The sequence below is a fragment of the Biomphalaria glabrata genome, chromosome 7, assembly GCF_947242115.1.
Source record: "Biomphalaria glabrata chromosome 7, xgBioGlab47.1, whole genome shotgun sequence".
NCBI lineage: Eukaryota > Metazoa > Mollusca > Gastropoda > Planorbidae > Biomphalaria > Biomphalaria glabrata.
In genome coordinates, this window is record NC_074717.1 from 35,914,250 (window position 1) to 35,941,341 (window position 27,092).

General features: G+C 33.9%; 2 protein-coding genes across 2 annotated transcripts in view; one reads left to right on the top strand and one right to left on the bottom strand.

The window, feature by feature from the left end:
* The first annotated feature begins 1,644 nt into the window (after positions 1 to 1,644).
* LOC129927140 (uncharacterized) lies at positions 1,645 to 6,996 on the top strand. Its single transcript, XM_056034374.1, has 3 exons — positions 1,645 to 1,921; positions 5,968 to 6,174; positions 6,684 to 6,996. Exons 1-3 carry the CDS (start codon positions 1,656 to 1,658, stop codon positions 6,994 to 6,996), a joined length of 786 nt encoding a protein of 261 aa, XP_055890349.1. The 5' UTR covers positions 1,645 to 1,655.
* A 6,894-nt stretch (positions 6,997 to 13,890) lies between these two features.
* The window catches only part of LOC106062077 (uncharacterized), a 31,702-nt gene continuing 18,500 nt past the window's right edge, over positions 13,891 to 27,092 (bottom strand). Inside the window, exons 20-40 of the mRNA XM_056036839.1 lie at positions 26,853 to 26,972; positions 26,203 to 26,333; positions 25,611 to 25,766; positions 25,158 to 25,360; positions 24,199 to 24,337; positions 23,325 to 23,468; positions 22,271 to 22,344; positions 21,269 to 21,391; positions 20,615 to 20,672; positions 20,014 to 20,114; positions 19,111 to 19,216; positions 18,876 to 18,935; positions 18,651 to 18,737; positions 18,428 to 18,522; positions 17,338 to 17,427; positions 16,673 to 16,727; positions 16,366 to 16,434; positions 16,112 to 16,272; positions 15,658 to 15,784; positions 15,369 to 15,467; positions 13,891 to 15,215 (exon numbers count right to left, since the gene is read on the bottom strand). Of these exons, the coding sequence (XP_055892814.1) occupies positions 15,144 to 15,215; positions 15,369 to 15,467; positions 15,658 to 15,784; positions 16,112 to 16,272; positions 16,366 to 16,434; positions 16,673 to 16,727; positions 17,338 to 17,427; positions 18,428 to 18,522; positions 18,651 to 18,737; positions 18,876 to 18,935; positions 19,111 to 19,216; positions 20,014 to 20,114; positions 20,615 to 20,672; positions 21,269 to 21,391; positions 22,271 to 22,344; positions 23,325 to 23,468; positions 24,199 to 24,337; positions 25,158 to 25,360; positions 25,611 to 25,766; positions 26,203 to 26,333; positions 26,853 to 26,972 (2,270 nt within the window). The 3' untranslated portion in view covers positions 13,891 to 15,143. The remainder of the gene's footprint in view (positions 15,216 to 15,368; positions 15,468 to 15,657; positions 15,785 to 16,111; positions 16,273 to 16,365; positions 16,435 to 16,672; positions 16,728 to 17,337; positions 17,428 to 18,427; positions 18,523 to 18,650; positions 18,738 to 18,875; positions 18,936 to 19,110; positions 19,217 to 20,013; positions 20,115 to 20,614; positions 20,673 to 21,268; positions 21,392 to 22,270; positions 22,345 to 23,324; positions 23,469 to 24,198; positions 24,338 to 25,157; positions 25,361 to 25,610; positions 25,767 to 26,202; positions 26,334 to 26,852; positions 26,973 to 27,092) is intronic.

The window sequence follows — 27,092 nt, forward strand, 5'->3', positions numbered from 1 at the left end:
GCTTACAGCAGTACACTAAAACATTTCTTTGCAAAAATGAACAAGTTTCATTGAATCAATTGGCCTAATTAAACATTTGCGCACCATCTTATTATAGACTTTAGTAGCCTTGTCACCAAAGTAAAAGTTATCTGCATTAGAGGAAAGGCACGTACTTTCTATTCCAATCGTCATGTACAGTGACATTGAGAACTCACAGAACATAAAAACAACTCTTCCGATTGGCTGTCGTTTCCCGATCACTTGATCATTTTCATCGTTACATAAATGTTTCTAAAATAAATTCGGGTAAATCATTCAAACAAGCGAGGCTCGGTCACTTGGTACTGAATATTAACAATGTATAAATAATAATATATCTCCGCATCCTGTGGTATCATGTCGTTAGTCGACCTAACAATACAACAGCATCGGCAACACTTTGGACGCGCTCTCTCGTCCTTTCTCTTTGTATCGACAGACATTTTGTAGTAGTTGTTGACAGTTTGTACTTCATAGTTTCTGATATTCTTTCTGAAAATATTGAAACCTGCCTTTTTACCTGCTCAATTAGACCACTTTGGAGGCCCATTTTGAGTTTGTGTTTCCATACAAACTGTCTTTGTAACCTTTGTTTTTTTTTTTTTTTTTTTTTTACATTTACTTTTGGTGTTTCCCTTCATCATACATTATTGACTGCTGTGCCCGAATGAAGACAAACTAACATCAAAGCGTCTTCCACGTTTTATCACAGTTTGGCTCACACAATGTTTGATTTCAGCGAATGATTCGATTCCATGTTAAGACTAAAGACAAAGACTAAGACTGTGTTATTGAACCTTATGGGAAATTTGTTGTGATTACAAGGACTCTTTTCTGAAATAAAAAAACAACAACAAAAACATTGACATAAATAGAACACACACAAACATAAAGAGTTCATTGAGTGACTACACACAGACGTCTCGATCCTTTTCATGTTTCCTAGTCAACGAGTGGCGCTGAAACAGTCTGACTGAGAAAGGAACACGTTTTTGTACCGTTTGGTTCTAGTCTTCCTTGACAGTAGTCAGACATTTTGCGACTATTTCATGTAGGTATGATGAAACGCGTGGCTGTTGTCAGTATGTTATAGATTTGTATTGTTGCTTGATGGTAAGTCCTGTATAATTGTATACCTTTTTTTAAAACTAACCCAGTAATGGCATACATGGAATGTATATTGGATAGTGCATATTATTGAATTCTTCTCTCCTGTTAGGTTTGAAAACGGCGCTAAAAAAAATATTGGTATTGTAATTATTGTGTAATAATGAGCTAATAGTGGCTCTCTAGCAGAGCCGAAACAAAGATACGTAAAAGAACAATTTCTTATAGCCTCCCCTTGTCTCGATTGAGAAAATGTGTTATGATTAGAGTATTACATACTACAAGAATGAGGTGATAGTTCTAGTCATTTTTGAGGATTTTTTAATGATCTATGTGACTGGTCTAGAGCACTATCTTGGATAGGTAACAGGAGCTTTTAAAGTATATTCAATGGCTTCGAGATGCCTCTTGTCATCGCCCACTTTGGTTAATACTAAAACATTTGTTTTTTTTATTTAACTAAGAATGTGGTATTATAAAAGATAGTAGCAAAGGCCTGTTTAATCCGCGGACAGCTTTCTACAGAGATGTACACATTGACCAAATACAGTGAGTACTTTATACTGACGACTATGGCAGTGACCACCTCTGGTCTTTACAACGCTGCCCGGTTCAAACCTGCGGTACAGAGCAGCGATGGTGTGCCCTTTTACGCCTACTTGGGAGTGGACGGCAACTATGACGCTAATGCGTTCCACGGACATTGTCAACACACGTTCGCGGACTGGAACCCTTGGTGGATGGTGGACCTACGTGGTCAGTTTGTAATAGAAGTAATACAACTCACAAACAGGTACACTCTTATTTAAATAATTATTACAAGAAATAATAAACTGCCAAAACTTTAAAAAAAAATAACGTATATATTTGTAGACATTTTTTTAATTCCTCTATTCAGCTGGTAACTTCTACATTGAAATCGGAACGTGGATTGATACAATTTTCGAAAAAGGCTCTAACGTTGATGTATATTTTAAGGAAAACAATTACTGATACTAAGAAAACTCTAGTTTGATCGTTGTAATTGCTAGAAATATTATAAATATTTTTCATGAATAAATTTATTTTCGGAACATTTTGTGCTCCGTCTTCCAAGTGTGGATCTTGAGTCAATAAACTTCTGCCGCTAGGAGTCTCTAGTAATCTTCAATTCCCTTTAACGTATTTCACATTATCTGAAAATTCAAAGTTCTGTTCTAGTCACTCGTTTATTGACAGTCACCAAAAACAATTTTAATTAGAGAAGATTTGTTTTTAAACTGTACACTGGAAACAGTGGCGTAGCTAGGTTGGGGGAAGGAGGGGGGAGAATTTGAAGATCCCCCCGGGCCCCCACTTGAAACCCCCCCCCCCAAATGAGTCTCCGAATTTTTTTTTTAAGAAATTTAATATTGATTCCAGTGGCGTAGCTAGGGTGTTTGATGCCCAGTGCGACATCTCCTCATGATGCCCCCCCCCCCTCGGATATCTTCTTCTTCTTGAAACTGTCAGGTAGAGTTAAGCCTTCGGCTTTTGGAACTCCAGGCCAGTAAAAGTGAACAAGAGCTCCCTTTCACCGGCCTGAATGAGAACAGTGTACACTGTTCTGTCTGGCGGGGTGTCAGACTCGCGGCCAGAGACCGCGTGCACCAGGACCCCTGCCTTTTCTATACCAAGCTAACCGTGCAGGACACGCCATTTTTGTAACGGCCCCTTAAGGAATGGCGCCTGGATTGTGACAAGGTTGTGGGAGTACAGTGCAATGAGGATGCTCTCGCACCCCCTTAGGTACCCCCACGGGAGTCTTGTTTTGCTACCCTTTAGCCTAATCGTTTCCTCCTACGATCGTTTCCACCCGGGCGCCACTATCAGGCAGGGATATAAAACAGAGATAACATTTAATTATACGTTAATAAAATATGCTACAAATAAATATTATAAATATTACGAGCTTTTTTGGTCGCAAAACTATCAATAATTTTATTGAAATCTGTTTTCCACCAATTGCCTAGTTGGTGAAACGCATCGCTGATTGCTATTAATTCTTGATCAACTTCATTAAGTCTGAAAAACTTCGCTCGAATAAATCCACACTTACCGCAATTGTCAGAAATATGTAAAAATCCGATAATGCTACCTGAAGAGAATCTTGGACATCATTCTTTTTCTCTCAAAGCAGAATCTGGCATTCAATAGGCATCACGAATATTTAGACAATATTTAGAACTGAAACATCTAGTGGCATTCTAGCTGGTATCTTTCTATTTATTTATTTTAAATTCAAGATCTCAAACAAGTCCTTGTTTGAGAAGTTCAAAGGCTTCTGAAGAAATTGCGACAAACTGTTTAGGCCCCTTTCGCTCCAGACGAAATTTGTTTTTGTCAATGTTGCTATGAACATCATCGAGATTGATTTCAATCTTAGGATTTAATAGTTGGGGTAGCGACAAAATTCATGTTCACCTAGACATCAAGATCATAGAGGGTGTTTATTTCTTTGAACTATCACGTCCAAGGAAAAATTAACCTCAACCCATAGCTCTCTCTTTTGTGTTTATAGAGAATATTCATATTTTTTGCTAGGCTTCTTTTTATTGTGGCCAATACGTCTTTGATATTCCCATATCAGAGCACATACTTTCGTTGAAGGTAATAATGGCTTCAGCGTTGCTCTTCCGACTAATAGTTATCGATGTTTTTAATGTTTTCCATTAAAGTGCGCAGTCTCGAATTGACGATCATTGTTTTTGAAGTTAGACTTGCCATCGTTTATTTCAGTTAATTCAACCGCCAAGAATCCAAAATATGTGAGAAAATTAAGACTGAATGGCAACTGACAATCCGTCTACTTAAGAGATTTTGTCTTTAGATTCTTCTTCAACTCGTTCGTGATGCCCATCGAGGGCCAAATTCTGCTGTGAGAGAAAAGGAATGATATCCAAGATTCTTTTTATTATCAGATTTTTACCTTTAGGACCCTTTGATCCCTGCCGTCAACCATACTAACCAGAGAAGACAATTTCTCCGTCTGAGCTAGCACTATGAGAGCCAGCCAGACTTATCAATCTTGAGCAGCACCCATAATATTAAAAGAGTGGCAAAATAAATATTTTTTTAATCAAATACAGTAGTTAATTTTTGTTCATGTATGTACAATGTGTGCAGTTTTTACTGAGAAATTTTGTGCTCAGTTTGATGCCCCTTTTCACTTGATGCCCCGTGCGGCCCGCACCACCCGCACATGGCTTGCTACGCCACTGATTGCTTCACTGTCATGTAATCTTGCTTTTCACGTTGTTTTATAAGTTAGTGACCCTGTTGGATGTATTCCACACAGAGTAGTAAATCTTTCCCTGAGGGGTTAGTCTCAATTTCAAGGAGTAGCGCTGACTAGTGCCGTGTTACTCTCAGGAAGTAACTTGGTATATAGGGTAGTTTGTTTCATCATCCGTATCATTTAAGAAGAAACCTGATAAGAGCACTGAAAACAAAAGTAAACCATGAACATGTCGAAGAAAAGTATCACTTTTCAGATGATTCATACAAATAAAAAAAAATTCTTGCAGAATTTGATGAAGTTACGAAACACCACTTACATAGAATCGAATATGGGAAGACACAGTATTTGTCACCAGAAATACAAAATGAGTTTATTAACTTGATGGGCAATAAAGTTAGGGAATCAATTGTTGGGAAAGCCTAGCAAGTTTGTTACTTTTCTCTGATGCTTGATTCCACTTACTTTGACATTTTGAAACCTGATGGACAACATTGTGAAGAACTTGTTCTGAAAACTGTTAAAGACATTGGACTGGCCTGCAGAAACGTCTCTTAGATATAAAGCCAATGACAACATTTCTTAACTGTGATAATCACTCTCTCTACCTAGCAGCTCTTCATTCTGCTGAGATAGATCCAGCAATTGTCACCTTTTTTTTAACTATACATGAATTGTTCAACTTTGTTTCCAATTCACCCTATAGATGGGCTAAACTGAAAGAAACTGGAGCTTGTAGATTAAAAATGGAGAGTGGTGGTCCGCAAGAGAAGAGGCTACTTTGCTGTTTCCTTGCATCTCATCAATTTGTTTGAGAAACTTTCTGAATCAACAACTGAAAGAATGGTCACTAGAAGCAGTGTACAGAATCTCCTTCATGCAGTGGAAAATAGCGAATTATTTGCTTATCTGCAATTCCATTAAAATCTCCTCCGACAAATCAATATAGCTCAGAAGAAACTACAAAAGTCTGGACTGCACATACTGGAAGCTGCAGATAAAACTGAAACCCTTTCATGCTTTCTGCAAAATGATGAGAAACGGATGAAACTGATCACCCAATCCATCGAAAAAGCAAAATAAGTTAGTGAATGATATAGATTTCTTGTAATCAAAATAACCAGAAGAAAGAAAAGACTTGATGGGGAGTTGAGTTCTGATGTAGGACTGTCAATAGAACTGCAATTCAAACATCTTGCGACAGAAGTGCTGGACAGACTTCATATGGAGATGAAGGACAGATTCCAAGGGCTGGAAAACCATGTGGACACCTTTGGGTTTCGTCTTGAACAAAGACATCTCTTGGAGTCTATGGATAATGACACGCTGATGAAAAAAACTGTTATGGACAGGAAGCAGCTCCAACATTTTTAAATACAGTATGTGTATTATTGATAATTATGACAGGGTAATTGATGACGAGGTGGACACAGCACATGCCCATGGAAATTCCTTCCCCTCCACTAAAAACAAAAGTAAATTTACACGATTGTATTTGTATATTATATTAAAATATAGAAATGTTGATTTTTACATAATTGTCATTTCATAGTAGTTGATTATTTTTTTCGAAAATCTTTCAGGCAAGATATTTACCTGGGTCAACAAATGGCTTATCGTTTGAGAAACTTTTACATTGAAATTTTCAAAACAGATCCGAGACAAGTTGCCAACTTTCCTAACGTTACTGGCCAAGTCTGCTACCAACAATCTGACCCCCTGGGCCCAGACACTTTCAACTTTACTTGTCCTGAGCCGATTGTTGGCAGATTTGTGCGTCTTATTGTCAGGTAAATTACACGTATGCACAAACACAATCTAGCTGATATAAAATAGAGATTATGAATTGTTTTATAAAATGACCTCGGCGTGAGACTAATCGTTATAGCAGACCTGAAGGCAGAACAGTGACTTTGCAATGACCTATTAGTCTCGACTGACCACTCGTTTTATAGAAGTTACTCATGTTTATTTAACACAAAAGTACATTACTTTATATTACTTGGCTGTGTTTCTATGGCCGACGGTTAACGAGGATGTCACGTAGCCACCATAACGAACAACCTACTTGACTTTCCCCAAAAAAAACTGTCAGGCGCTCAACCCTTTACATCTTCTGCCCTATAGATGACAAGGTCTGAAAGGATACTTTACTTTGTACTTTCTTGGGGCAAATTGAATACATGGAAGATGGCCTACATCTAAGGGCTTGAAGATAGTTCAATACATTTGGAAAAGGAAACATTGATTTTATTGGAAAACATTTCCAAGCCTAATATTGACATAATTTTTTTTTCAGAAATAATATCAGTGAAGTCTTACATATTTGTGAGATGGAGGTACTAGTCAGTAGCTCCAGCTTTGAGGAGATGTTATTCAACAAATTAAAGAACACTCAACTGACAGGCACACCTTTTGATAGGACGACAGTTGCTGACCGATTCCGTTGTCTACAGAGATGTCAGCTCCGTAGATCAACTGACTTCTGCACGGCCTTGAACTGGGTCACGGCCACAGGGTCGTGTGAACTTTTCAGTGTCAACCCTTACCTGGACATAGCTTCTAACCTAGCTTCGGTTGTTGGAACACAGTTTTATATTCAGAGTAAATAAAAGTTAATGTACAGATTGAGATCCAGTGTTTAAAGATAATTGTTACATTTATGTGTATTTATTTGTATGTATGTTGTGTATTTGATTATTTACTTGTTGTCTCTCTTGTTCTACTGTTCAGTAGTATAATAGAACTTACATGACTTAACAATACTTAAAAAAAATAATTGACAAAAATCTACAACAGTTTGCATAAATGTGTTGAAAATATGGTTTTGCGGTGTTGTTTCTTTATTAAGAGCCTTAAGTGTTTGTTACTATTAATAGTAAATAGTTGTAAAAGTGGTGTATTTTTATGAAAAAAACTGCTTGCATAAGTGATTTAAAAAATTAGATTTTTCGCTTTCAGGAAAGAAAAAAAGTAGCCGTTGCAACAGAACTTTGAATGGTCTAAAATATTGTGATGTCGAATTTTCACTATCTTTTCTAGTTTACGAGATCTAAACGGGACGGACGGACGGACAGACGGGCCACACAAAACTAATAATGTCTTTTCCTCTTTCGGGGGCCTCTAACAAAAAGTAGAACTAAAATTTTACTTTCGAGTAAGAGTAAATAAAACCACTTTGTAAGATAATTAGTCACGTCATCAAACTGAGCTATTCAACTAGCCACCAGTATCTTCATGCCGGCCATTCACTGATTTATGGCGCCTAGACCTACCAAAAGTTTAGATCCTGTGTAAGGAGATTAAAACTAGATCCTAAAACCTGTACACGTAAGATTATCAGACATCCGGCAACGACACCCAATCTCGGATCAAGCTGAACTTTTTTTTTTCTGCAAAATTATTTCTTTTACCTGTAAACACAAGAATCAATATAAAAATATCACCCAATTAGTTTATTAACTTTTGGTAATTAATTATTTTGCTTGGTTTCTCGAACAAGGGAAAGAAATTGTACGTGAATGAAGTGGTGGTATAGGCCTAAGCTGAATAGCTTTCCTTTATTGGTCGTCACTTTAAAGTAAGTTTGGAACAAATAATAAATCTTCTATTTTCATTAGCTCCTCATTAGCAGAATGGTTATCATTTCGGATTGAGGAGGATTGAGCCATAAGTTCGAATTCAGGTCGTTAGCCCCCCCCCTCCCCCTTTTTAATGAATTGCTTTAAAAAGTGATAACGGTAAAATGTACCCAAATATCCCTTTCTTTCTCCCCCTCCCCCCGGTCTCTCCTTTTTTTTCCCAACTGGTCCAGATAAGTGATTAGATCATAGCGTATTGAGAAAGCTAAAAGCATGAAATAGCGCTAAACAAAAACAATTGGTAAAAATATTTCTAATCGCAAAGAGTTATCTCTTATTGGTCTACATCTAAATACAAACTTAATGACATGACTGATCCAAACTAATTGATACAATTGCACTTCGTATAAGCTCTTTTGTTGTTGTTTTTTAAAAATGTTTTTCTTGTTTTTAAATATTCTCTTGCCTGTTGCTATTGTAATCGCAAAGGGCCAAAGGGAAATCGTCAGAAATTATGCCAGGTAGTACACAATGATTAGTTGGGTCAGTGTTAGCACAATTAGGAGACGACATGTAGTAGTTGAAGAGGCCTGAACTATATATTTGTGAACTGAACTTATTTAACAGTTTTAAAAATTTGAAAATTAAAAGAAAATAGTGACAACATCTTGGTCTAATACTAAACCTAAAGTTCTGATTTAAAACTCTTAAGATGTACTCTAGATCTAGAATGTAAATGTGATCCATATTACATATACGTAGAAAATTATAAAATTGAAGCAACTTTAAATTTAACTGTTATCGCATAATTACGGTAAAACGGACATGTTGACTCAATCTGGGGATCGAATCAACTACATTCTCGTTATTAGGGTGACTTTCTACTTCGTTAAACTACGAAATTTTAGCGGGAAACAAGCAAAATAGTTTTTTGTATAAATCCTTTAAAAAAAATAGTTTATCTAAGGGAAAGAATTCTGGACTTGTAACTATATCTCTCAATACTGTACAAGTTTTTTCTCTTGACCAAATGGTTAATTTTTTAATTGACTCATGTTTTTAGAAACAAAAAATATCTTTTTAAAGTTTCAACTTGATCCGCGAATGCCTAAATATTTAGCTGTATCTGTGAATACCGAAAGATTCATTTCTCTTGTTGGTATCAAACAAAATAATCCATTACCAGAAATTGATTAATTGTTTAATTTTTTGATTGGTACATGGCTTGTACATGGCCAATGGGTGTCGAAGAAATAACGTGTACAAACATTTCACCAGACAGACAGAGTGAATCGATATAACAATATAATAATGATTCCGTATAGCAAAAGACTATTAAAAAGTATAAAATAAACCAAGTTATGTCTAGGGTTTGTCACGTGTCTGAGGATTTGGTTCTAACAATAGACTTATATATTATATCTAGACTGGAAACTGGAAACAAATTCTTATCCACGATTGATCGATTCACAGACCTATATATATAGAGATAGATTTTTATGTACGTAACTCTTTTTCGAGTTCTAAGGGAAGTCGCCCCAATCATTCTTTTCTGTCTTAGAAAAGTAAAGATCTTTACTTTTCAAAGTTTAGAAATAATGAAAAATCATTTCTCGGATTTTCTTTAGAACGGGCTATTAATCACAGAACTATATATTCAGGCAAATATATGAAACAAAGCCATTTCCTGTTAGTTTCCATTGAGATAATGTTTCAAAAATCCCAGATCGAAATAATTCACGTGTGTTGATTTTAATCATGTTATGTACATTTAAATAGATTGAGTACCTAGATCTTTCTAGATTATGTATCTAAAAATTGCAAAATAATAATTATGAGACGAGAGTATTCGTATTTTTGATGTTCAATTACTAGATCTAGATCTAAAAATTAAATTATAGGCCTATGTTACATATGTTAGGGTTGAAAAAACAACAACACTTTAGTTCTTATAACTACTTTACAAAAACGCCTTGTTTCAACTTTAAAAAAAAAAAATTCACATTTTTTGTAGTGTTAAAAAATAAAATCTCCATGTCCAGTCTTAATATATACATTGTAGATATAGGCTATAATAATATAGACATATAGGCCTAAGTCTATGGTTCTAAGATAAATTAAATCTTCATTTATTTTGCTTCTGCTGTCTACTGTTGTGGGGCATACTTGAAGCAACTATTACTATTGATATTGTGTATAGCGTCTAAGGAACTTCGTTCACGTTATAATTTATTGTCTACTTCTGTGCTATGCGACATCGAACGTGAGAGCTCTCTTTGATCCCTTTCCTGTAAGATAAGATAAAGTGTATAGCAACCATTTTAAACAAGCCTTAAACAATAATAGATTGAATGCAAAGATGGGGGTGGGTCCTGTCGAGTGGCGGGACGATGGCCCCGACCGCCCTTCCCGCCCTTAAAACGCAGAATGCTTCTGGCACCACTAGTTCTACATATGACTGTAGAAGCTGTTGCTTGAAGTGAACTCAGACAAATACTCGACCTGCCACAAATTCTCAGTTCAGAGCTGAAAGAAACAATGTAGTGGAATAGATGATACCATGATAAATATTGAACGTGATTTTGGAGAGGTTTGAAGAGACAATGAAGTTGCTGCTGACACCAAGAAGCAGATTGGATGAATGCAAGAGAAGAATTTAAAATGGCACGTGCTATTATTACAATAACAAACAATTACAATGAATAAATGACAGCAAGAGCTACAGACAAAGAAAGTAAAACAAATGTAAAAACAAAAAAACGAATAAGTGAATAGAACACTACGTTTGGGACATTTATCATGCAAATTAATTATTGACTATTAATTGAAAATACAAGTGTTGTCACGCTAGGGACGTTGATTTCAAAAAGTGTTGTCTAGTTAATTAAAGATATAACACTGGCTATATACACACACAAGACATAATGATAATAATAATAATAATAAAGGGACTACAATGAATTTTGTTTCTAACAAAGCTCGACCCTGGCAGAGCCAGAGAATGAATATTTGTTCGTTTTTCACATAATAATTATAATACTAATAATCTTTTTTATCTATAAGAAAATTTATCTAAAAATGTGTGCATTGCACCAAACAAAACATAATAAGTATAGAAAATAAAATAAACATTTACTTCCCTAATCAATATATAATAGGGGCTAACGAAAAGCTTTTTGACTACGTTTATATATGGCTCCTTCTGTCTCGGGAGACGATGGATGCACCCACCAATCCAAGGACCTAGGAGGCAAAGACAAACAGACACAAACACTCTTTTGTTCCCCTGGCAATCAAATCATGAAATAAGAACAATCTGATATAAACCTTGTCACATGTAAATTATAAATTATGAGTGAGTCTGGTGTGAATGTACATTTTGGTTTCTTATAGTTATAATGTTTTTTGTTTGGTGTAATGCACAAATTGTAAGACAAATTTCCATATGGACAATAAAGATTATTATTATTATTATTAATGTCTGTTTTTGAATGTACTAATATTTTAATTTAGAATAAAATAATGTGCTTAAAAATATAGGAATATGCACCAAACATACTGTATTACAAAAGATAAGGCTTGTTAATATAAATAGAAATGAAACTGAACAACTTTACATTATAAATACGCAGTACTAGCATAACAGTGCTTGCTTTTACTCTTTTTTTTTACTTAGTGTCTTTACCTTTGGGGGAGTGGGTAGTAAACATGTTATATTCCTTAACTGTGCCATGCTGACCAGACGTCTGTCTGGCTTTGCGGGTATATCTCCAGAGGTAGAGATGAACAACTCCCCCCCCCCTTTTTTATTTCTTAGTCCATCACATAGAGCTATTGAACGTAATTTGCTAAGTCAACATGTTGACACTGTCTAGAGGTCGCACCTTATGAGGGAACTGAATTTGTTTACTTGGAGATCAATCTTAATTAAAGGGCTGGACTACAAGTCACATCAACATGAGTGATCTTTTGCTACACAGACCACGAGTATATATGTCATAGCCCAGTAAGCCAGTAACTAATTTTGATGTAGATAATGGTACAAGGCTCAGATTTATGTATATTAGCATAAAAAACACTGACCAGGGGTCCAGGGCTATCATTAAAAGGGAGAACAAAACACCGCCAACTCCCAATTTGTTTAGTCGATGACACTGAATTATTTATAAACATTGACCATTTTAAAGCCAGAATTGATTGATTGATTGTTTTGATATTCTAAATAATTTGGCAGTGTAAAGTAATTCCTCGTTAGTACAATTATTTATTATAATATGTACTTAGCCATTATCAGCACCAGGCGCTAGACTCGAGGCCCAGATGCAGTTTGTGGCCTTAAAACACAGGCCTCATGACCAGTGGATGAAGATGATCTGAAGTTTATGAATAAATACATCTACACCAAGGGTAGGCAACCTTTTCGTATCGAGGGCCGCATAAAAAAAATGTTGGGTATTGGGGGTATATATATATATATACTTACAACTTTGAAAAATACGCTAGCTAACTGTATGTCTTTTAATTAATATTATACTGTATTATACATTGAAACTCCCAATTAAGGAATTACAACAAGAGTTAGCAACTTCTGAAACCAATTTTACGATTTAAATAAAAAGGCAATAGTCTTTTTATATCACATTTCACCACAAATACACAATTATACACAATGTGAAATATGTAAATGTATACACCCGTGCGTAATGATCCGGAACTGTAAAACTACCTTACTAGTTGTTACGCTTGTGACTGCTGTCTAATTACAGTCATTCACCATCAACCTGTGATTACACTTGTTTATTTTCCAAAAAAAAATGCTTGTTCACCTATGTATGTGTACCCAAATAATGTTAAAGCTGAGAAGCTAATTTTTTTAAATAGTGGAAATAAAACTTCTGGCACCCACTAAGCTATCGCGGAAGTACTGACTGGAACTTCTCTTACAGGTCATAATTTGCATGGAGTTATGTTCTCTGGAGCTGAAGCAGCTTCTGCGCTAAATGGTGAGCTGATGGTTTTGAAAACTGCTTCTTGACGTCAATTCGGGATTAGGGAATCCAAATAAGTCTGGTACTTTTAACCATTTCACTAGAAATATTTTCACCTTTCAACAAAGGAAAATGACAAATCTTTATTCACTTGCTGGCCTGGAGAAATTGGAAAGCCTTGTTTGAACAAATTTAACATGCACTTACATTTTAATACAAGCAGCCAATTGCAATAAATCCTGTAAACCATGAAATCTGTCTCTTCCACTCTTCATTAGAAGTAATAGTAACAAGGTCACAGTCAATGTCCTTCAAAGAACATTTTAAAAAATTTCTTCCTTGAGATTTTATAATCTTCTCATTACCTTGCCCATGTTAAGCCAGGGGATACATCGGAGTATTTAGTTTCTATATCTTGATTTTTTTCTTAACTGCCTGCTGTTACTTTTATTAGTAGTATAGATACGACTAAATAGTAGAGATATATCATGCAGCTTTGTGCAAACTTTTCGGTTTGGAGTTTATGGTTGGAAAATTCTTTCAAACTGATTTTCTCAGTCAAAGATCGAGCTCCATCTGTTGTTACACTTGCTATCTTATTCCAAGCATACCCAACACTCAACACAGTTCTTTATAGCATTGAACAAAAGTAATCTTTGTTTACTTGAAACTTTTTATAATGAGAGACTTTCAATATTTTATACAGATATTTAGAATTATTTTTAATATATTAGCATTTTTATATGTATATACTGTGGGCACACAGCAGGCCGCATAAAACACTTCAGCAGGCCGCATCTAGCCCGTGTGTCCTAATTTGCCCACCCCCTGATCTACACTATACAACCCAGATTGCACTTAATCTCTGAGAGCTTTACATTAGTACAATATAGATGTATATACTCTACATGGACAAACAACAAACAAGTTACACAAATTGGTTTGTAATATCTGTTAATAAAGGCTGATCCACTGTAATTCACAAATGAGTAATAGAGTTTAAAACAATATAGTGAAAAAAAATGTTAAAGAAAAAAATAGCATAGTGTGAACAATTATAAAATTGTAAAGTTTAAACTTGATCTGAGAATGGGTGTGGGAGAAATAACATGTAAAAAATTTCTACCAGAGAGAGTGAGTTGATAAAAACTTTGTAAAAAATAAAAGATGCAAAAAAGTTAAAAGTTAAGACAAGGAAGTGGGTTTTTTAACCGGTACATAAAAAAAAAAGAAAAGAATCTATCCATTTTAATACAGTAATTAATAGAAGGTAGTTTTACTTGTCTTGTGATAGTTGGCCTCCTTGAATTGTACAGCTGCTTAGGTTCATCTCATAGAAATGAGAGGGCATTAGCAATGGTCGAAATGATCTGACTTTTCTTCGCATTGACTCCCGAAGTATTTCTCATGAGTGGATATAGCTGCAAGACAGCAGAGGTTTGAGTTCAGAGTTTTCATTCTCATAGGTGGGTAGCCAGCCCCACCTGCTCTAACAATATGTGATAAATATCTGGTAACTTATGAAAAAATGTGATTACACAACTTTTTACATTCTTTTATATCACATTTCTAATCAGGGGCGTGTTGGCTGAATGGTGAAGTGGTTGGCTTCCAAACTAAGGGCTCTTGAGTTTGAATGCCAGGGAAGACTGGATCTTTAAATATCAGGATTTTTAGGCAGCTCCTGAGTCCAGCAAACTTAAATGGGTATCTGACATTAGTTGGGGAAAGTAACAGAGTTTAATCATTGTGCTGACTACATGACACCTTGTTGGCTGTAGGCCACAGAAACATGATCTTTACATCATCTGCCTTATAGATCACAAGGTCTGAAAGGGGAACTTTTTAATTTTTTTGTAATCAGAATTATTATCCAACTTTTTCTTTTCCCTTTATGGACCACTTCACTTGCTAAATGGACCATCATGTCCCAATCCTTACTGACCAAAAACATGTAAGAAATGAATTAATTCAAAAACATTAATAATAAACTTCTGTACATAACACTTTTATATATCAACCTTAAAGCAAGTTCATAACTTTCTGAAGTCATCAGCTATCCCTGCTCAGTTCATACATTCTTACTGAAAGGCACAGATATCCTATCAGGGAGCTAAAAAGTCAATAATTTTGGATATTAGTTTCAGATTTTCACTAATTTTGAATCCATGCAACTGTAGTCAGAGACTGCTATCTTTTTCGTTTCTTCTCAGCTAAATACATGTACAACACCACATGAGGTCCAGGTTGACTCAATGGAGGCTGTATCCAAAAGATAAAATATAATATCTCAATAATAATTTTTTATGTACTAACCATAACACATTATTTTAGTATAAAAGTATAATTTTTAGTATCCAACTAGCATCTCAACTCAAAACTAAGCAGTTAGAGTACAAGATAAATAACACTTACACTTAATAAATTGATCTGCTGTAAGTGATGACTGCTGCAACTGTCCACCAACTGTTTCATCCAGTCTGTCAGATTAGTCTCACTGCTTGTGCACTGAGCCTGGAAGTAAGTCCGCATAATTAGTTGTCAAAGCAATCATTTTGAGGACAATGTCCAAGACTTGTTAGAAAGTAGAGTGTTACTAAAACACACCAGGCCATATTAAATTTAGACTTCACTTTCTCACCCAGCATGCACCTGACTCTGTGACAACTGCAATTCAAAAATTTCAAAGTACACTACAACTTACATGTAACTCACTTAGTCCACCAGTGTAAGCGCTTGTTAGGATCTGTGAGTACGACATCAGCACAGAAAGAGTTACATTCTCTGTAGTACTCCTAACCAAAACCTGGGCAGAAATGTTGGTGATCAATCTGAAAGACATACGACAATAAGGGACTCCACAAGTTGGACTAAGTTTTCACCAAATTATAATTCTAACCATGATAATTTATGACTATGAGGCGTAACAATAATGAGAAATAATTACTAATTAGATACACAATACAAGAAATTGTAAATAATTTAATCTTTTGAATCTAAACTGTACCGTTTTTGCATTTTTGAATGGCTCAAAATGTAGGTGCATCCAGTGGATGACAAAAGAGATTGCTTGTCCCAATAGGCAACATTAGAAGTTCTAAATCTATTCACAAAGAGAGTCCAGAAAAGGTGTGTAATGAGTTAGGAAGCCTACTTACTTAAGTAAGCACAGATCTCTCATCTGGCGAAAGCTTTGATCAAGTCCTAGATCGCAACAGAAGCTAGTCATCTCTGGGTTTAAGTTGTCCAGCAACTGAATAAGTAGACCTCCATTGGTGCTGATGATTTGTAAAAACAGCTTGGCTACACTTCTCTGGGCCTACAGAGATAGCAATTTCATAGTAATAAAAAAACATAAATAAAATATACAAAATAAACCTAAATTCTCAGAAACCTAGCCGAACCCAATCACCTGTTTTAAGACTTCCATTCCATTGGCTGTAAAGTAAACTGAGGAGACTTGCAGGAAATAGAGCACACACTGGAATGTGATATTAAAGTTCATATGTAAATAACAGACATAAATATATTCATATATATATCTAACGAAAAGTTACCTCAAAGACAAATGGTGAAAGGAGAATCTAAATAGACCATAAACAGACAGATGGAATAAAATTAGTAGCTCACAGCTAGGTCTGTGTAGCAATATCCTATTCATCCTTAATGGTAGGACTCGAAAGCAAAGCCCTTTTTTAATATCTATGCATAGAACATACCTCTTTCTCTGACTTGATAAACTTCTCAGGAAGTGAAACACCAGAAAGGGTTGGACTGATAAAAAGAAGAAGTACACTTACATAAGGTAGAAAACAAATGTTATGAGAAGACATTTTAGCCAACTTTAACAAGATTAATTTAGGAATGACAACATCAATACAAGAAATCTAATGATTTATTAACCTGACTTTATGACCACAACAACAACAAAAATGAACTAATTAGGAAACAGTGAAATACAAATCAATAAACTAGGTCATGGAACAAATAACTCCAGATTCTTAGAATACATAACAAGAGGAATGCAGAGAGTCCTGCTTCATTATGTTTTACACCTAGAAACATCATGCGGAATCTCAAGCAACAGCTCACCAGTAGAAATAATAGGGTAAAACTAAAGTTGTATAACAAATTTAAGTGAGACGCTTCAGAAGATAGATAAAAAAAAAAAATTAAGAACAAAAAAACTTTTACATCATGAAGATGGTTAACGCCGAAAATATTTGAATAATTTATTTCTAAACCTACCAGCAAAATCTGACCAGCCACACTTTGCTCATAACAATGAACGAATAAAACAAAGCAATTGACAAAACTACTGGAAACAGTTTTAGAAAAGTGCACAGTTAATTGTTTATCTTCCTAAAATGTCACTATGACTTACATGTGATAAACTAGTGCAAACAGTGAGGCACCTTTCATCCAAGCTTGTGGCCACTTTACATTGAAAGGTTCCAAAATATATTTGATCAAACTAGAGAAGTTAAAAAAAGAAAGTAATCCACACATAGTTAGAAAATATTTCATGATTTAGAAAACACATAAAAAGGAAATTAAACATTTAACTATTGGAGCAACAGAATGAGGATTAAATTTGTTTTCTCCATGTTAGATCTGATTGTGATCAATTTGTTTTGTAGCTTCTTCTGATGTCTAAATTTCCTGCCCTATCAGTAAGAAAGCACGCTCTCTTAGTATTCAATTCAAACATTTGTCTTAATAAAAATATAAATAATAATACTCATTCATTTCTACATAATAATAACAATAATCTTTATTATCCATGAGGAATTTTTGTGCACAAGACATAGCTATAGAAACAAACTATACATTCACACTAGCTTCACTTAAATATTACAAGTGAAATGTCTAAATCAGATAGATCAATTCTATTCACTGTTTTGATTGCCACAAGGAACAAAGGAGTTTTGTGTCTGTTCGATTTTATAAAAAGGTATCTTGTATCTCATTTGTGATGGTAAAATCTCAAAATCCTGTCCTAGGGGGTGTTTTTTATTTTTTAAAAATCTTTCTAGCCTTCTTACTAATGTTTCTTTCGAACAGTAGTCTGAAATTAAGTTTGTTTGCTACTAATGACTTGTTCCATTTTTATTTTCTGTATTTTATTTTTAATGTTTAGAAATTAAGAATTAGGAATTAAATTAGAAATTAAGAAAATTGATTCTTTTTTAATCCCCAATGCAAATATCTTGATCTCTTTAAAGAAATCCAACAACAACCAGTGTTATATGTATATGGCAGCCATTCAGTTGCAAAGTAGATCACCTCATAGAAATGAGATGAATGCCTGGTCATATGTTAAGGACAGAATGATGTCACCCACACAGAAGTTCCATCATAAAAATAAGTAATTTTTTCTCTGTTTGAAGCAATTAAGAAACACCTGGGAATAGTGAAAAACAATTATGTTACGCATATTTGTATAAGTTAAATAATATTCATTGTATTCCAACCTTTCAGCCCACTGAACTGCTAGGTTAAATTCTTCCTCAAAGCTTTGGCCAAGTTCTTTCAACAAGGACAGACTTTTCAAAACTTTATAGTGAACCTTTAAAGGAATATTGGTACCAAGTTATTTAAGTTACCAATTCTGTTAAAATCTCTTAAGAAAATAATGATACAAAAACAATAACATTAATATTACATTTCTCTAGTCAAAGTGATGTAAATACTTACTAATATAGACATTGTTACAAGAGGGTGTCTGATAACTCTGGCCACTTCAGCTTGTGATTGCAACATGGGTTTCACACTGATGTAACTCTGTGTAGAAAAGTGAATAGAAGAATAACCAAAAGGTGACTTTGTATCTCTTTTTTTTTTTTTTGGTCTATCATGAAAATAATATTATAATTTTATCACATGATCTCTAATACACCATACACCATATCAACTTATTACCTGAAGGAGGTAGATAATGGCATCGAGAGAAAGAAAGGCACCAATGTAGTGATTAGAATTCTGAAAGTATGCAATGTATTAGTTTAAATTAATAATGAAACTTTTAAAGTGATGATAATTAGAGTTCTAATCTAGCTACAAGAAAATTATGAAGTAATTAATTATAATGGACAATCTGATACAATCTTTTCCTATCTATTATAAAATAAAAAATACATTTTAAAAAAATACTCACAGAGAAATATTTCAAAGCCAACAATGAAGAGTCAACACAAGTTTTTGAAACTCTATCTTGCAAAGAGTTACAAAGCAAAAGATGAGGAGGTAAGGAAAAAACTATTCTAGAGAAGAAAAATAAAAACCCAGACATAGACATTACAAATATATAATGAATTCCAAACTTCACTCAAATAATAACAAAGTTGACAAGAAATATAAATTTAAGGTGCAGTTCAGTGAGCTGATATAGGTACAAAAGACTTGTTACACTACAGACTGTGTCGCTGTTTTAGGACAGGAAGTTCTGTTGGGATGTTTTTAACTAGAGTTCAATATCATCATCTTTAGTCTTGGGAGATATAGAAAGTGAACTAAACAGGTAGTGAATGACCCATTGGAAATGGAGCAGATATCTCTGTATGAATGTGTTTTAATTCTCCCTCTTTCTCTGCTACATTTATGGATCATAACCAACTGGAGTCTTATTGTTCTCCAGTGACAAGCCTGCTCCATCACTCAGTAAGAGATTGATTAGATACTATCATAGACATGTAGAATGATTTTTTGAAAACATTATTACAAGGTGTTTTGTGTATACTGATATATTATTACAACTCCTGGCACCAAAAAGGCCAGCGACTAAATAGTAAGAACCGAAACTGTGGCAAAACTATATGTATTGCTTTCAGAATACATTCAAACTTAATAAAATAGTTAAGTCGAATGTTGCGGTTCTATTTTCAATCATGATGCAATTATGCCTAGATGACTGTTTCAAAGTTAATGTGTCTACCATACTTATTACCCAATATAAATTACTGTAAGAATATTAGAATGAATGCCTACCAGTGTAATAGTAGTCTACGAACACTTATCAATTAGTTCACTAAGGTTATTAAGAAATAAGAAAACCCAGTACCTTAAAACAGAATTTAATTGTGAAGGAAGAGCAGCTTCTAATAGAGATGTCAACCACAGAATACTCCCTTTATCTGAGCCTGGCAGTTGATAGATGTGCCTCTGTGACAAGAAGAAATAAAACTACCATATAGAAAATATTTTAAATGTTATAGTCAATGAAAAGTAACAGTTTTATTGAAAAAAAAGGAAATGGTGACCCTCACTCATAAAATTATTAAATACAGACTTAGAAGCTAGCAGTAACATGACCATTAACATGATAAACCACTACTGCAGTTGTGGTAATGTTCCATTCTTAAAGTGAAATTATTATGTTTACATAATTTGTGATATTAATTTAAGTATTTTCTAAATTGGAACCTGAGAGTATCTGTGTATTTTTTAATCTATTTTTCAAGTCTTGTGTCGTAACAAGTTTAAATGAGGGGTTTTTTTTTCTTTTTACAATGTAGAAAAATGTTTTTAGAATTGATACTTAGATGCATAAAAAAAAATGACTGATGTCTGCTTTATCTCTTGCTGGGGATATTACTTAATCAGATATGACCAGTTAAAATCTATCTAGAATCAATCCATCTTTAATTATAATTAACACTTACTGTCAGCAGACCAACCAAACAGGAATATGTTTGTGAAGAATGCCTTGTTTCACCATGACTGTGACAAAAAATTGAAACAAAATTGTTTACAATGATACATGATTTTATTATACAAACATTACATTATTAGGTTATACCCAATGTGCTTGATAAAAACATTGGAATAAAAAACAGCAATACATTTTCTATATTTAAAGTAAAACAAAAGTTTATAAGGATGGAGAAATGTTATAGCTCTGGGTCTTCAAATGAATCAAGTACATGTACAAATGTTAGTATTTTTTTAGACAAGATTGGAGGCTTCTTTGTTCATCTAAATCGATTGAAAACAAGTGTCACATATACTTGATAGGTTTAGAAAACTTTACTTTTCAAAGAAGAGCATCAATTTTCTTAATAAAGATTTTAAAATATTTATGTATTATGGTATTGATTGTTATTATTATTATATTATTATTATTGTTATATTTATGACTTTTAGTTCATATTTGGTATGCACTAATTTTGTTGCTTTAAGAAGCTGAGAAATTTAACAGTTTGGGCTACTATGTCTTCTTTAACAATTGTAGCATGTAAAAACATAATTCTTTATAGAATACAAAATGCCGTTCTCACAAACAATGTCATAAAAAAAAAGGAATGTAATGTATGTACCTTGTAGCATTGCTTGTGGCTAACAAAAACGTGAAATCTCTACAAAATCTTGAGTTGTCATTGCAACCTGTCGACACATGTCTGGACAAAAAGTTACAGCTGGTTTTCCACAAATAAGTTGTCCTAGAAAACAAAGAAATGAAAACAACAGCTAGAACACATTTGTTGACATTTCTCTTGCAATGTCAGTCTTAGTTGTATTAAAAAATTTTACCATCTTCCAACAACTTGCCTTTTAAAGAAATAAGCAATGTTTTATTAGAGTTACCGCAATGTCAACAAAAGGATGTGTTTGGTTATTCTTAGGTTTTTTTTTCAATCATTAGGTAACATAAAAGGAAGTATTTTAAAGTCACAGTGAGAGTTGTATTTGGCAAAAATAACTTGTACATTATTTTAAGTATGTAATATCAACAATCAGTTAGAACTTTCTGATAAAACCAATTTTACTCCATGTAAATTTTGAATTGTTCTTCTTCTTCTTCTTCGTTCTCATTATTATGTTGGAGTGTTCAGAGGACTAGACCAATATATGAGATGAACTGCGCAGTGGTTTCCAAATCAGGGAGCTCTCCATTTAGTTTTCTTTCTATTGGGGTGTTTTGGGGACAGTGTCTTATATGTAAAGTACTCTTGGTAAACAGAGCAGTTTTGGAGGATGTGGTCGGCATTCTCTGGTGATACTCCACATGGGCAGATTTCACTGGTTCCAATTTTGAGCTTCCGTTGAATTGTTCAAAAACGTTTAATTTGAATTAAGAAAATGTACAAGGATAATTTTTAAAAAAATGAAAAAAACTAACACAGTCAACTAGATTTAGGTTACTACACAAACAATACTGGCCTTTATAGTTTTAAGGGGAGGGTACATGAAAATGTCACATGTTATGTAAGATAAGATTGTCCTTTTCAAAAAGTTTGGAATATGCAAATTATGTCTTATTATTCTATCATTTCTTAATACTATTAAAATAGTTTAAAAAAGAAACAGTTGCTAAAAACCTTTGCATCATGGGCAGGAAATCATCAGAGGGATCAATTTTAAGCTCAAACTCAACCCAGTCAGATAAACTTGGCTGAAAAAAATAAATGGAGTGACATCTATACATTTTCATAAAATGGTAAAAAATGAATCAAAAGCATATCACTTTTCAAAATTAAAAACGTCATTGACATCTGTGTGTGTTAAATGGTTGAATATGAAATTTAAACTTATTAACAGAGTAGCTAACATGTCCAATATGTTTTATTAAACATTGTGCAAAAGGTCGTTGTGCTGGCCACATGACACCCTCATTAACCGTGAGCCATAGAAATGGATGACCTTTACATCATCTGCCATGTAGATCATAAGTTCTGAAAGGGGAACTTTTAATATTGCAAAAGCATGGTAGACTGGTGTCAAGAGCAAGGGTGTGTAAGATGTGAGATTGAGTGTATGTTTTCGTTTATTTTATTAGTTTTGTTTTTATCACAGAATTTTCAAGGGGGGGACAATAAGGTTTTCTAGCGGTCAGTCTAGCAGTTGGAGAGCTAACCTGGTCTGAGTAGGGTGCTTGTGTTTGTTTTATCAGTTTTTATGCCTTGCGTAAGATGTTATATTATTATTCTTGCTATGTGTGTGAACGGACTATTTGGGGGTAATACTATGTTGTGGCATTGATGGCCTATGTTAATTGAATCCAGTCTAAGCGCCCTGTAGTATTTAATTTGGGCACATTTAGTATTTTTAGTTATTGATGATTATGCATTCAATATTATATGTGTAACTTGCTGTTGGCTGTAAATAAATACTAATTCTATACTCCTTTCATTGAGTGGTACTTTACAATACTTGTACATGTAAAGCCCTGCATGTGAGAATCATACCCCTACATGAGCTATACCTGTAACCCAAGTCCTTTACAACTGGTGCATAATATTAAATACAATGATAGATCTGTATAATTACTTATAGCTGTTAAAGAAGTATATACTTATTTTTAACAGAAAAAAAAAGCATTACTAAAAAGGACAAAGAAACAAAGTATTGTACAAATAAAAACGCAAAGTTTACTTTAATGTTTCGTGAAAGTTTCTGCCATCTGACTAATGAATATAATGACAGGTCCAACTTTGAAGCTTCACTCGAGCTGCTTTCAAAGCCAGTGCTAAATCTGAAACCCTCGCAGACACCACATCGCTCCCCCACCAGCAGGAGCTGTTGAACAGGCAAACAGCAACATTACAAGATATTCAATCTCAATAAACAATTAAAACCAAATAAACAAAAGTGACTAATTCGAAATGATAGACATTCTCAATAAAGAATTTTAAAAAATGCATCCATAGTATTTAACTTGATACAAAGAAAGGTTGTTTTTAGGCAAAACAGGTTTGACACAACCAGCCAGAAATTTATTAGACATTGAACACAAGTGTCATTTTAGATCAAATAACAAATAGGTGCTGGAGGGTGCAGTTTTGGAGTGTGAGCGTGTCCTAGGTGAGGATGATGAGAGGCTAGGTGATTGCTTGCTGGCAGTGCGGCTCAGAATGACGAAATAGGAAATGATTAAACCTAATGCAGATGTTATGAAAGAAAAACAATCCAGAGATTTTAAACAGTAAAGACGTGTCTTTTTGTAGTGACTTAGAATTTGTTTAAATATCTGCTTATTTTATTTCTATTAGACCTATATCTCATCACAAATTGAATTTGTCTACACTGTTAATAAAAGTTATAAAAGAAGTTTATTCAAGTTATTTTAAGTTCTATAAATTAAAATATTATAGGCCTACTTTGGTTTAGTTGTCTACTAGCAATACAGTGCTATGAGTCAACGACCAATCATCAACATGGGGGTCTAGTCTTTGCACAGAGACATGTAGACCTTATATTTCCAGGAATCACTATCTCAATTAACAAAATAAAAAAATAAATTTCTCACTTGCTTTATGATAACCTCTGGAACAATATCTTGTAAGGAACAATTCAAAGGATCAACAATTGCCACTTCCATCTTTTCTTTTTCTACGTCACTTGTATCAAAATATTGTACGGCCCACAATGTGTAATGAATCCAAAACCTTAGCAGGTACAAAACAAATACAATGTTTAACTAAATATATGAATACATTATCATAAATAGTCTTAATTCAGTTTTTTTACTTCTAAACCTACAAATATCATTACTTATGATTCAGAAGATGAAATTATTTGAACAGACACTAGAAGATAAGTGTAAAAAAAAATAATAAAAAATTTGATATAAAAGAACAAGTGACATTGTAGAAATGAGTAGAAAGTAAAGAATATTATTTTCAGAAGACTTTCAAATCTATGTAACATGGTTGCTAAGATCTAATGTGTGGCTATTATATTTTCAGTTTAAATTTTAGTCTGATACAGCGAGACCATTGTTTCTGTCCCAAAATAGAAAATGCTAGAAAGAATAGAAACAGCTTTCTATCATGTGATCACTACGTTACAGAAGAGGAAACTTTGTTGTCACACTCCTAGTTGGTCATGTGTGACTTAAACATAGTTACAATAGTGGGTATGGGGGAGGCCAAATTAGACCTGAACTCTGAATAGATCTTCCAAATCACTTTTTTTTGCACACAGTGCATTTGTGTAAGACTACTGCAAAATAACATCTTTAAGCAAGCAATGTTGTTTTTGAAGTCTTTTCATTAGCAGCTTAATGTTTAACTCTCTGCACAATTTAAATTGTTCTTATCAATCTTCAGTAATGTTCACTTAGCTTTTTATACCCAAGCTTTATGCTTTGAAAATATACCTACATATATACTTCAAGTAGCTTTTAGGTAGATCTTTAAATTAGTTTCACAAATCAACTTTTTGTTTCATTTCAATATTTGTGAATCGACTCACAGATTTACCTACCTCCAAATGTCTAACTGCTGGATTTTAGGACCAGACTCAAGGCAACTAAACATGGCTTCCTGGGGAGTTGCATACACAAGAGTCTTAATCTGACCCCCATCACAAGTAGTAATAACAACTTCAGTTATTCTGTTGTGGGAAGTCAGTGCCATAGTCATCATTTGCCAGGCCAATGATTGTATCAACAACTGCTCCTTATTGGTCTAAACCAGACAGATAAGAATTAGTCATAATTAATAACATAGATGATTTAATGAGTAATGTTTAATTTTATGTACATACCTAATTCAGAATATTCTATGTATCTACCTAATTCAGAATATTTTATGTATCTACCTAATTTAGAATACTAGAAAGTAGTGATAAAAAATATTTTCTTAATTTATAAAAGAAGTATATTTTAATAGTACTCGAGAAATTCATTTAAAAATAAAAAACAAGATGAAATATTACCTTTGAAGACAAAGTCATTATGATATGTCTTAACAACACTGAATGAAACTGATGGAAGTGATCAGCTAGAACTGAAACTAATTTGTTGACACCTTCAAACTGCTTGAAACTCAAATTTTGCTCAACTTGAAGACAGCCAGTAAGTTCTAGAACAAACTGAAAATGAAAATTAAAAAAACAAAAATCACAGACTGACTACTCAGATACACAAAATCAACTCATATTCTTAGGCTTTATACCAATAAAACATGACAAAGTCATTACACACAATATAGATATATATATATATATAGCTCCTCCTTCGTGATCAAAGATGAGCACATTTCTCATATCCTATGGACTCGAAGATGACTGTAAAGTCCAATCCTTGTTTAAAAAAGCCAGCCCCATACATGGCATGGGTAGATTTGGTCAGTTGCAGATAGGCAATAGCACAGTCCCAGATAGGTCACTACCAACAGACTACAATATTAAAATATTAATACTTAAGTTCTATAGCCATATAAAATGTTATTATCTAATGGACTGAAAGGAGCATTACAGAACCAAAATGTTTCAGCATGAGCAGATATTCATTGTAAGAGTTTCTTACTTCTCTTTCTGCACTGGACAAAGGTTTGCTCAGGTCCACTTGTATAGAAGAAGTAGCTGCACTTATCAATGACCTTTGTCCAACTAATAGTCCACTTAAAGCTTCAATGACAGAATTTAGTGTCTCTGAAACTTTGAAGAAACGGAATTAAAAACATTAAATGAAAATAGTCTGGACCACACTAGAAGATCATCAGGTTTTTATTTCACTTAAAATGGATAATAAAACAAAGATTCTTAGGTGAACACTGGGACTTTAGTGATATGAACAGATACAAAATACAATTACATCATTTGTTTTGGTTATCAAAATTGTGGAATAGAATTAGAGTTATACTGATACTCCAGAGCAATGTTTTTTAACCTGTGGTACATAGGGAAAAGTGTTTTAGGCAAACAGATTTGCAGGTTCTCAGTGGACCAATACAAGCATACTACGTGAACCAATTTACAGATTCTAAGTAAAAAAATATAGGCAGCACTAAAAGGAGATTTCTTTGAGGCAAACAATAACTAAAAGATGTAAAATTATCTTTAGCTTTGTGTTTGTGTTTCAGTCAAATGGAAAGGGAGATTGTGTACCAAGCGCTAAAGATGAAATGGTCAGTTCTATTACTTGGATCTTTGCTAGCTAACATAACAGAGACTAACCTTTACTATCTGAACCATTCTCCAGAAGCTCACAATATTTGGTCAACTGGTAACGGAGCCTTTCTTTTGGTGGTAGAATCTCAAGTTGCAAATCATCATCATCCTCACTATCAAAAACACCTGTGTCAAATGTGAGAGATACAAATCAGAATTTTGTTGTAGAACTAGACCAGGACATTATAAAAAACTTCCAATCTTACACCTAAAACTAGAGCTTGAAACTTATTGTAAAAATGTCTC